Genomic DNA, 12,058 nt, shown 5'->3' with positions numbered 1-12,058 from the left:
TATATTTTCTTGATCGTTTGTAATCGTAAAGGTTCATTCAATAAAAAATCGGACATTAAAACAGACCTTGCACAATACGAGAACGGCTGTTTTATTGGTCAGGCTTTTTAATGAACAGCTCATTTTGGCATCCTGATGAGGATGTCGTCTTCACCTCCCTCTGCTGATGCTCCTGTTCCCACCTTCCTTCCTCATCTGTTCAGCCTGTCTGTATGTGACAGTAAGTCCATCCATCCTGTGGTTTGAGTGAGTGAGTGTGTGAGTGTGTGTACAGCCTCAGCGTGGCTAAGGTAGAGTATTAGCATCGCGAATAGCATCTAGCGTTAGCATTAGCATTTATGGCTGTGCTGGCAGTAAGCTTGTGAGTATGGGTGCAGGTAGTGTACAGTTTCTCAACTGTTAGGTAATGTACTCAGATCTGTAGGCACAGCTCAGCCCACCTGAGCATCAGACCTCCAGGAGAACTGTGGCTGGAATAGGGAGCTCCTCTTCAGATCCTGAGCTTTACCTGTATATGGGTGGAGGATCAATAACATCTCCAGATCTATAGATCTCCAGATCTGGAGACTTCAGAAAGTTTACAGTTGATTCTGATCAAGTTGATTCCAAAAGCTTATTCAGCACAAATGTCTTAAATCCAGAATCACTGTATTAAAAATAAAACAACAACAGTTAATTATACACTGTTATGATTATTGGAATGAATTAATTGCTGTAATCATTAACCGCAGCACCGGGTGTTCAAGCAGGATTAAGTCATTTACATTCGTTGCCTGATGATGGCCAGTGGCCGTCATCATGCTTTCTAGTGGTATGAGGACAGTGCCTCATATTTGAACACATGTTCAGGAAATAATTGGTGACCGATTATAATTGGCTACTCATATGGCAACACCATGAAACCTGCTAGACTGTTGGGCCTTTCTCAAAATGTATGATCTTGGTGTACTTTAAGAACATATACTGTTAAAAGAAAAAAAAAATCTTGTGCTTTAGTAGCTCCAAGTCAAGACAGATAAAAAATGTAGCATGTTATTGAATTTTGTCGTTTTCTTTTTTTTCTTCTTATCCAGCTGCAGTTCTGAGAGGTTTAATTTAAGAACATGGCACTCAAAAGCTCTGATACTCAGCAAACTTCATCTGATATTCCCCACACTGACCCATCTCCTGAATTAATAGAGGAAAATGCAGACAACGACAGAATTCACCACTGCGCTGAATGTGGAAAGACTTTCACCGGTCGATATAACCTCCAGAGACATCAGCGCATTCACACTGGAGAGAAACCGTATCAGTGCTCCGAGTGTGGAAATAGTTTTCACGAAGAAAGTCATCTCCAAGTACACCAGCACATTCACGAAGTAAAGAAACCCTATCAGTGCTCAGACTGCGGGAAGAGTTTTGCTGTACGGAGTCGGCTGCGGGTACACCGGCGCATTCACACCGGAGAGAAACCGTATTACTGCTCAGAGTGTGGGAAGAGCTTTCACCAGCAAGTTCACCTCCAAGTTCACCAGCGCGTTCACACCGGAGAGAAACCGTATCGATGCTCAGACTGTGGGAAGAGCTTTACTGTACCGAGTAGCCTTCATCTACACCAGCGCACTCACACAGGAGAGAAACCGTATTACTGCTCAGACTGTGGGAAGAGTTTTACCGTGTATAGTAATCTCCAGATACACCAGCGCATTCACACGGGAGAGAAACCGTATTACTGCTCAGAGTGTGGGAAGAGCTTTCATCAACAAAGTAATCTGCAAGTGCACCAGCGCGTTCACACGGGAGAGAAACCGTACCAGTGTACAGACTGCGGGAAAAGTTTTACTGACCGCCGCAATCTCCAAATCCACCAGCGCGTTCACACTGGAGAGAAACCGTTTCAGTGCTCAGACTGCGGAAAAAGCTTTACTGACCGACGCCATCTCCAAGTACACCAGCGCGTTCACACCGGCGAGAAACCCTATCACTGTACAGACTGCGGAAAAAGCTTCACGGTACACAGTCACCTCCAGAGACACAAGCGCATTCACACAGGAGAGAAACCGTATTACTGTTCAGACTGTGGGAGGAATTTCAGAGAGAGCGGTACACTCAAAAGACATCTTCGGCGCCATACAAAAAAGAAAGCTGAACGGGGGCAGACAGGGTCCGACATCGACACAGTGCTTCAGCCGTCCTAAGCTAACAGTATCGGCACAAGTGGAGTAGATCCACTGCTACAGAGGGCACCTCACACTTTTGTGCCCAACCGGCAAGAACTGCACATACTGCAAGTGGTGCTGGCAGCGGCTTGCATGGATGAGAACGATGAACACAGCTTATATCATGTTCAGTGTTAAAAAAAAAACTAAACAGGAGCCTTTATATGCCTCAAAAGAGACCATTCACTCGACTTTGTGCTTTCTCATATGAGCCTTTATCCTCTAAACGTGTGAGATTTCAGCCTTAGTTAGCTGGAACCCGGCCTGCGCTGTGGGTTGGGCCTGCCAGTTGGCTAACTTTTCTAAGCCCAGCTAGCCGGCTACGATTCCAAGCACGGCAGAACCCGTTTTAGTCAGTCCAACACCAGTTGCTTGACTTTGCTCTGTGAGGCAAGTTTTTATAGTCAACACTTGTGTTGTTAGCACAGACGTTAGTAAGAATAGCAGCTGGCAATCTGTGGATCTGCAGCTGAGCTAGCTAAGCGAAGGTTGGCTTAGTGAGAGGACTACAGATCCACCACCACAGTAAGGACAGTCTTTCTAACACCTAGTCGCTTCATCAGTCATGATCATTTAAGTTTGTAAGCGTGGTTTGATTCCGAGCAGTTTATCATTTGTAATTGTTGTCAGACTCCCTGTATAACATTTTAATAAATGATTTATTAAGAATTGTACAGGATTAACTTGGATAATTTACCCTGCAAGAAAACCATATTTGTATTAACGCATGGGACAAATTGGCACTACCGCAGTAGGAAGTATAAGTTTTGATTCTGGTCATTCAGTTTATCATCTTCTTCCAATGACTTCCTTATGAGCAGTGCTCCAGATGTCTAAAACCGTTGGGAAAATGCAGTGATTAACTTGTGATTTTTCAAGAAATGTATGTGGCATACTGTGAGTTTGTAGTTGTTTGTAGGTACAATGATCCAAATTTGTCTAATAATAATAATTTATCTACAATGGCTATGACTACGACTACGTTTAGAGCCAATATATAAGAAAAGGCCACGTAAAGCAAATTTCAAAATGTCAATTAAATTAAATTAATTTGTCTTTATATAGTGCTTTTTTACAACAAATCAGCTTTACTGAGATCCAGGCCCAAGCCTCTTTTGAGCAAGCTTGTGGCACCAGTGGCAAGGAAAAACTCCCTTGGACTGAGAGAAAGAAATCTAGAGAGGAATCAAGACTCAAAAGGGGAACCTATGCTCCTTTGGTTGACACCGGATCATAATCAAAACAGGAACAGTGAAGGTCAAGTTGAGGCCTAGAAGACCAAGAAAACATTTAGAGAGGGATATCCTTCATGGATAGCTTGAACTGCAAAAATAAATAAATAAAATTGGTAAAGACCTTTAGGAAGATTTCGCAGATGCTGGCGTGGTGGTTCACTGTTCTACTGTGCAGCAACACCTGCAGAAATATCACCTGTCTCTTTTACTCAGATGTAAAGTAATGTTCTGGCTTGACAGTTCATAAAAAGGTCAGGGTTTCAGACACCCTTACAGTTGGTGAATTTAGGGAATCTCAGGATTCATCTTATATGTCAATAAAGTAAATGATATATATGTAGTAGTCGGACTCATGGATCAGTAAAACATCAATTTTGGTGCAAGAACAGCAGCTGCTAGCTGACCCTGAGGCCATCTCCATCTTCTCCACCCTGGGTATGTTAGTTCAGACAGCACCCTTCAAGGGGTAAGAACATTGGGTGTAGACTTTACCATAACGAGTAGCCTTTATCTACACCAGCACATTCACACAGGCGGGAAACCATATTAGCGCTCAGACTGTGAGAAGAGTTTAACGGTGTATAATGATCTGCAGAAATATCACCTGCATGGAAGCACCATTGAAGTAAACCCCTTCTGCGTCCTTACCACAAATTCTGACTGTTATTTTTTTTTTAAAGGAGCATCTAAAAAAAAAAAAAAAGAAAAAAAAAAGCCTGGTGCATACTGGAAACATGTCCCATGGACTGATAAAATGAAAAACAAAAAAGTTGTTTTGGCCAGGTATGTTTGAAGACCTTCATGAAAATAACACCTTCCCAAATGTGAAGAATAGGGGGTGGACCAATCATGCTTTGTGCTTGTGTTGCAGCCAGTGGCACAGAAACCATTTCTCTGCAAGAGTGAAGAATAGATTCAGTTAAAATACAGCAAATTCTGGAAGGAAGCATCAAAGGGGTGAAAATACCCCCAAAAAGAATTGAAAGTATCCAGAGCCAAAGGGGGTGTTACTAAGTACTGATCATGCAGGATGCCCAAACCTTTGTTTTGGCCCCTTTTTAACGGTAAAAGATGAAAATAAAAATATAGAAGGGAGCAGTCTTTAACTTTACATCTCAATGAATCAGTGAAATTGTAAGAATGGTAGCGCCGTTAGTTTTTCTCTCGTATTGGATCTCTTGTCAGGCATGTGAGTGAACAGCTCATCGTGGGGACCTGAGCTCAAACAGCGTTCGTACACATCCTCCCTCCTCCGCTGCCTCTGCTCTTCTGCTGAGGCTGTCAGCGTCTAACAGTGAGTTTAGTCGTCTTTGGAGTTGGGATTTTGTATGCAGGTCTGTTCATGTTGTTCATGCTGAGCAAGTTAGAACATCGCCATAAATACACATCAGCGATTGGCATCGCGATTAGCATCTAACCGCTAGCGTTAGCATTTGCATTGGTGGCTACACTCTCAGTAGGTCTGAATGAATGGATGCCTTAGTTGTTGACAGTGTTACATTTCTGAGCAGTCAGTTAATTTGTAGTTTAGGTGGTGTTTTCTCTCAGTTGTACTAATACTGTGGTCCGGCTGTAATGTTACTTCAGGAGAGCTGACCCTGGAAGTCTCTCTTACTCAGGTGTAAGGTGATGTTCTGGCTTGACAGTTCATAAGAAGGTCAGGGTTTCAGATACTCTTACAGTTGGTGAATTTAGGGAATCTCAGGATTCATCTAATATGTCAATAAAGTAAATAATAGAGAAAGAGAGAGACAGTATATGTGTGACAAAATATTATGGCACTAGTCTGACTGATGGACCAGTAAAACATCAATTTGGCCCTGAGGCCATCTCCATCTTCTCCACCCTGGGTATGTTAGTTCATACAGACAGCACCCTTCAGGGCGTGAGAACATTTGGTGAAGACTTTACCATAACGCGTAGCCTTCATCTACACCAGTGCATTCACACGGGCGAGAAAACAGTGGTTGGTGTGGCGCAACAGATAACACCACCACCTGCCATTGAGTTACAACACCATGTGGGAGACCAGGGTTCGATTCCCGGTCTGGGTGACTATGCTGCGCTACACCAATAAGAGTCCTTGGGCAAGACTCCTAACACTACATTGGCCCTCCTCTGTAATACGAGTAACCTTGTAAGTCGCTCTGGATAAAAGCGTCTGCCAAAATGCCATAAATGTAAATGTACCATATTACTGCTCAGACTGTGAGAAGAGTTTTACGGTGCATAATGATCTGCAGATATGCCATTCACCAACTTGCAGGGTCACCTGCGTTTAAAACTGCTATAGGAGCTATTGATGGCTGTCAAATTAGAATGAATCAAACCACCAACATAAACAGATTCACGTTGGTGGTTTGATTCATTCTAATTTGACAGCCATCAATAGCTCCTATAGCAGTTTTAAACGCAGGTGACCCTGCAAGCCGCGGAAAGATAGAAAGGCCAGGTCTTTTTCCTTCAAGTTGTTTAAATTTGTGTGCTGCTCTTTGGGTAAAGTCACTGATGGTACTTGCTCATGGAGTACTTGGAAAAGACATGGACCTCAGTTTCAAGGCCCTAGCTGTGGCCACACTGGTCACTTACATGTTCCTTGATGTGCAGAAATTGCATTACATTTGCATCTTTGTTGCATTTGTCGTATATGTATGTATATATACACACACACACACAGACACGCACTATTTCATCTCTGTATATATATTTGTATATTTGTATTCTGTACTTTTTTTTGCTTATATTTCTATATTTTCATTTTTATATTCTATTCTTTAACTTAAATGTAACTTATTCTATTTTTATTTTCTTCATTTTTATTTTATTTTTCTTTTGCACTTTTGCACTTTACTTCATTAAGTTAAGGTTTAGTTAAGTTTAAATGTAGATTTTTATTGTATAGCTTGATGTGAGCAGACTGTCAAAAAAGCATTTCACTGCAAGTTATACTGTGTATGACTATGTATGTGACAAATAAAATTTGATTTGATTTGATTTGTAATTAAGCAGTAAATTTTAGGCACATACAGCAGTGTTGTTGGCTGAAAAAGAGGAAGGAAAAGGTTAAAGGTGAGGGGAAAGATAACCTTTGCAGCATACTTCACCACTCTCTGGGGAAAAAACGTTAGATGAACTCATGATCTAACATGACCAAGTGTGTTCGTGTAGTAGTTGTTTGGACGCAGGTGTTTAATCATTTTTCCTTACACTGTGTTCTGTGCACTGTGACTGCAGCACCATTTTTCATCCATCTAGCTGCACAGGATTAAAGTCGGCCCCAGCATTTATCATGTTTAATATGAGGACACTCAGGACACTTACTTGTAGTACCACTGAAGGGCTATCCTGGACTGTAAATGTCATCAAGCCAATCAATTTATAATGTGACTTTTTTTCCCAGACCCAGGTCTGCTTGCTCCACAAGCTTGGTACTTTTAGACAAGTGTGAAAGCCTTATTTTGAGCCCCGGAGCAGTCCAGAGCACCAATCTTCTACAAGAACAGTGGCCCTCAATGTGCAAGCATCTCATATCAAAGCATCCTCATTATAGCCCTCATTCTAGTGTCTGTGAAGTGTTGCCAGAGGGTATGGTGTAGCAAGGCTCAATTGTATTCAGCCTATTAGGAAAGCCTTTATTCTCGACAACCCTAAAACACAGCTAACAGAGTGATTTTGGTCGTACGAGTTGAGGTTGGTGGTAACTTGTGTGTTGGTGGTAACGATGTGTGAACTTGTTCTAGAGCGAGTTGAGAGGGTTTGCTTGTTTAATGTTAGCCATTTGTTTGGTTCTGTTCGCCGGAATGGTGTCTTGCTAAATGTGCTTTTAGATTCATAGTGTTCCCTTAAATATTTGACTTTAGCATGAAACATTTTGCAAACAGAATGGCTCTTTTTTTCGATTTCCGTATGGCCTTCCTTATTGTGGAAACCAAAATGAGCCCACACTTCAGTTCTGTACACAGTCTTTTGGATTTAGCGAAATGGTGCCAATGTTGTCGGCTAGGTTTGCAAATGCACCCTGTGTTACTTGTTTACATTAGAGGAGAGTCTAATGGAGGAGAGAGAAGTTTCGAGCTACAAACAGGCATATTTCAACGGATCAGCTATTTTAATCCCATTTGACTTCCAAATCTTTGTTTTTACCATGGTGTCCAGAGCACCATCTGGTGTCCTCAAGGCACCGTTAATGGACATTATTGCCTAGCTGGCAGCAGTGCGGACGTTCTTAGAAGGTAAATAAAGAGTTGAAAGTCTGCAGTGTGAAGCTATTTTACAGTGGAACATGAAGCAGACCATAATATCTGAACCTTTTATGAAACTATTACTAAAAGTTTCACTGGCAGGAGAATCACACGCCTTTCTTTGTTTGTCACAGCGCTGAAGAGCACATTCAGAACCAAGTGAAGTGATAGTGTACCTCTGTAGTAAAACACCTGGAAGTGATAAATTGGGTAAATTAATTAAATACATTTATTTCATATAAGTTTCTCTTATTAGAATATGCATACTTTGTAAAACTATTTTTTTAGAAGATTAAAATAAAAGGCCCTTGGTTGTATCTGCCTGTGCTATTGAAAATGGTATTGAATATCAATTTATTTCTATTGTACATTGAACATTTCAGTATTGTGACACTAGTACTTCTGACATTGATTTTGAATATGTCTTTCCTCTTTCTCTTGCAGGAAGGAAAGGATTCCTCTTCACCTGCACCTGATGTTGATTTCCGTAACCACATTTGTTACTGCTACCTGCTACCAAGTGAAATGCTAAAAAAGTAAAAAAAAAAAAAGTAAGATTATGGCATCTGATACCATTCAAACAACCACATCTTGCAGACAAAAGCAAGAAGATGCAGGCAAAGACAGAACTGTCCCTAGGCCCCAGCAAATTCACACAGGAGAGAAGCCATACCAGTGTTTAGAGTGTGGGAAGACTTTTACGGCTCGCCGTAATCTCAAAGCACATAAGCGCATTCACACAGGAGAGAAACCGTATCAGTGCTCAGACTGTGGGAAAAGTTTTACTGCTTACAATAATCTCAAAACGCACAAGCTCATTCACACGGGGGAGAAACCATATGAGTGTTCAGAATGTGGGAAGACTTTTGCTGCTCTCCGTAATCTCAAAGCCCACCAGCTCACTCACACAGAAGTGAAACCGTATCTTTGTTCAGAGTGTGGAAAAAGTTTTTGCTCCCGAGTTAATCTGCAAGGACACCTGCACACTCACACAGGAGAGAAACCGTATCAGTGCCCAGTGTGTGGGAAGACTTTTGCTGCGCGCCGTAATCTCCAAACACACAAGCGCATTCACACAGGAGAGAAACCGCATCAGTGTTCAGAGTGTGGGAAGAAATTTTATCAACAGAGTCGTCTCCGACGACACCAGCGCACTCACACGGGAGAGAAACCGTATTACTGCTCAGAGTGTGGAAATAGTTTTTTTCAGCATAGTCATCTCCAAAGGCACCAACGTATTCACACAGGAGAGAGGCCATTTCACTGTTCAGACTGTGGGAAGAATTTTTCTGATTTGCGGGATCTTCTGACACACCAACGCATTCACACGGGAGAGAAACCATATCAGTGCTCAGACTGTGGGAAGAGTTTTTATCAAAAGAACCATCTCAAAGTACACCAGCGCATTCACACAGGAGAGAAACCGCATCAGTGTTCACAGTGTGGAAAGAGATTTAATGAGAAAAGTAGCCTGACCGTACACTGGCGCATTCACATAGGAGATAAACCATATTTCTGTTCAGAGTGTGGAAAGAGTTTTACTCAGCAGAGTCATCTCCAAAAGCACCAGCTCAGTCACACAGGAGAGAAACCGTACTCTTGCTCAGAATGTGGGAAAAGCTTTACTGCACAGAGTCGCCTCAGGATACATCAGCGCATTCACACAGGAGAAAAACCATTTAACTGTTCAGAGTGTGGAAAAACGTTTAGACATAGTGGTGGGCTGAAAGCACACCAGTGCCTTCTTACAGGTGAGAAAGCATGGGGTCAACTCTCTGAGTAGGAGAGTAAATATGTAACACCTGCACTGATCTGCCTGAGCCTTTTTTCAGTGTATCTGCAAACGTATGCGAAATGTGCATGGGCTTCTTTCAAGGTCTGTTCACACCGCTTCATCCAGTCATGGACTGCAGGGCCGTTACTGGGGTCCCCTGTCCAGGGGAACAAAGGTGGCTGACCTAGGGTGCATTTCAAGGGGGTCAGTCCAGAAGAAGAGTGTATTAGACAGTTCTGAGCATATTTGGGTTAGGGCATTCCTACTGTGATCTGCAGCACTAAAAACACAAAAATGTCCCAGTCTTTTGATTCATACGTTTGACCGGCCCATTGGACTGTGGATGAACCTAAATACAAACTGAAACATTGCCTTTGCTGTTTCTGTTTTGTCATGGGGGTTGGTGGCATGCTTTGGAGAAACCGAAACCATCAGGATTGCTTTTAAGCCATGTGATGCTGGAAGGTTAGTGCTGGGGTCAGCGAGGGCAGGGTAAAGGTTTGAGTAGTTCTACATTTGTCTGGGAGATTGTTTTGTGCATAAACTTTGCATGCTTTAACATAGTCAGTGACATCATGAAACAGTTAAAAAAAACAAAAAAAAAAACTTTGGGACTGTGGCTGTTTGACTGTCATACTCAGGGGACACTAGAAAGCCCATACAGCATTATGTGATACTCGTACTGACCCACAGTGGTGATAAAACTAGTTTTCAGTTCTTTCCCTTCCCTGTTTTGGCTAAACGCTTGAGTCAAATCTTGATTGCAAGTGGGAAACACCAGATCTTTAGCTGCAAACAGACGGTCTTAGTGACCAATCCATTACACATGGGTCTACTACCCTGTGCTTTGACGCAAAGAGTGAAAACATCAGTGCAGTACAGTTCTGGTTTATTTACAAGGACTACTGAGACAGTGCTGCAATGGGAAAAGATTCAGTATACCACAAGATAACAAAATACACCCGAATATGATTTACTAAACACACATAGTGTGTTATACAAATTCCTATATATTTTAACTTCATGGCTTGTGTTCAGGGGCTGTTATCAGTAAGTTAGTCCGAGTTTACATATTTTGAAAATGCACTATATGGACAAACTACACCTACCAGAGCCTTTATGACATCCCGTTCTAAATCTATCCAGGCATTAATCTGGAGTTGGTTTCCCTGTTTCAGCTATAGCTACAGCTTCCACTTCTCTGGGAAGGCTTTCTACCAGATTTTAGGCATTCATCCAGAAAGCATTTGTGAGGTCAGACACTGATGTTGGACGAGAGGGCCTGGCTTGCCTTCTCTGTTCTAGTTCATCCCAAAGGTGTTCAGTGGGGTTGAAGTCAGGGCTTGGTGTAGGCCAGTGCCTTTATGGACCTTGCCTTGTGCACGGGGGCACAATTATGCTGGAACAGAAAAGGGCATTCCACAAAGAAGCATAAAATTGTCCAAAATGTTTTGGTCTGCTACAGCATTAAACATTTCCCTTTACTGGAACTAAGGGTCCTATAGACCATCCTCAGAAAAACAACCCCATAGCATTATCCCTCCTCCATTACAAGTTCACGAACTGAATTGCTGCAATGGTGGCATCCTAATGCACTGAGCTCTTAAGAACCCTGGCAGACTGAATGACTGAATGACACCTTTGGCAACGGGACTGAATGAAACCTGAAATCCCTGATTAAGAGGTGTGCCCATATAGTGTATTTCACTGTATTTATATTTTTTATTGTTGTAGTTGTGAAAGTAAACTACTGTTGGTGCATTACCGTCAATGCTGATTTACCTTAAATAAATATGTATCATCATTGTCCAAACTAAACCTTTCCGAAAGATTTTTTTTTCTTTTTGCCATGAATATATTTCCATTCTCACAAGCTAAAGAAATAGATATCTTATGTAGTGCTTTCACAACTGATCCATTCCAGTTGATTTCCTTATTTGCTCATGCATGGTTAATATATGGTAAGAGCGTAGATGTGCATTAAATTATTATTGATGTATTAATTCATAACAAACAACTCATTAGTTCCTGATTAGTTCTTTCTGGAGTATAGTGCTAATACACAAGACTAATTGTATCAGGCTAAAAACAAAACCGCAAACTAAATAAAACAAATATACAGTTAGCAAAGTACGCTTGCTTCAGTCATGAACACGATGGCAGACGATAAACCAACAAGTGCGACTTGCAATAGGAAATGTATAGAAATGTATGAAAAAAATAATAAACAGATATCCCACCTTCCACCACATATTGAGGTGTCACTATTTTAGGTGTCTAAAGCTTTGCTAACGCTATTTAAACTACATTTACATTTAAGGCATTAATCAGAAACTCCAGAGCCACTTACAAAAGTGCTTTGCTATTTACCCAAGAATTACCTCAGCTAGTTTAAATAGACTAATAATTCAAAGATACCTCTAAGTTTAGACACTACTAAACACAAGTCAATAAGGAGACCACTCTACTATTTGCCCCAAATATTCTTGGAAGAGGTGGGTCTTCAGTCTGCGTTTGAAGACAGCGAGCGACTCGGAAACCCAGAGGAAGTTCAGAGGACAGGACAGAAAAAAGCCTGGGCGTTTGTCTTCCGTGGATTTTGAGGGA

General features: G+C 41.7%; 1 protein-coding gene across 1 annotated transcript; it reads left to right on the top strand.

Annotated features, from left to right (window-relative positions):
- Positions 1-133: 133 nt before the first annotated feature.
- Positions 134-11,677, top strand: LOC140546904 (uncharacterized). The gene is given in 4 exon segments (XM_072670363.1): positions 134-220; positions 1,074-2,146; positions 3,941-4,005; positions 8,289-11,677. Coding segments are annotated over 3 exon segments (2,280 nt in total). The 5' UTR covers positions 134-220; positions 1,074-1,103; the 3' UTR covers positions 9,461-11,677.
- The last annotated feature ends 381 nt before the right edge of the window (positions 11,678-12,058 follow it).

This window comes from Salminus brasiliensis, chromosome 24 (genome assembly GCF_030463535.1).
Source record: "Salminus brasiliensis chromosome 24, fSalBra1.hap2, whole genome shotgun sequence".
Lineage (NCBI taxonomy): Eukaryota > Metazoa > Chordata > Actinopteri > Characiformes > Bryconidae > Salminus > Salminus brasiliensis.
This window is presented reverse-complemented; position numbering and strand designations above follow the sequence as displayed.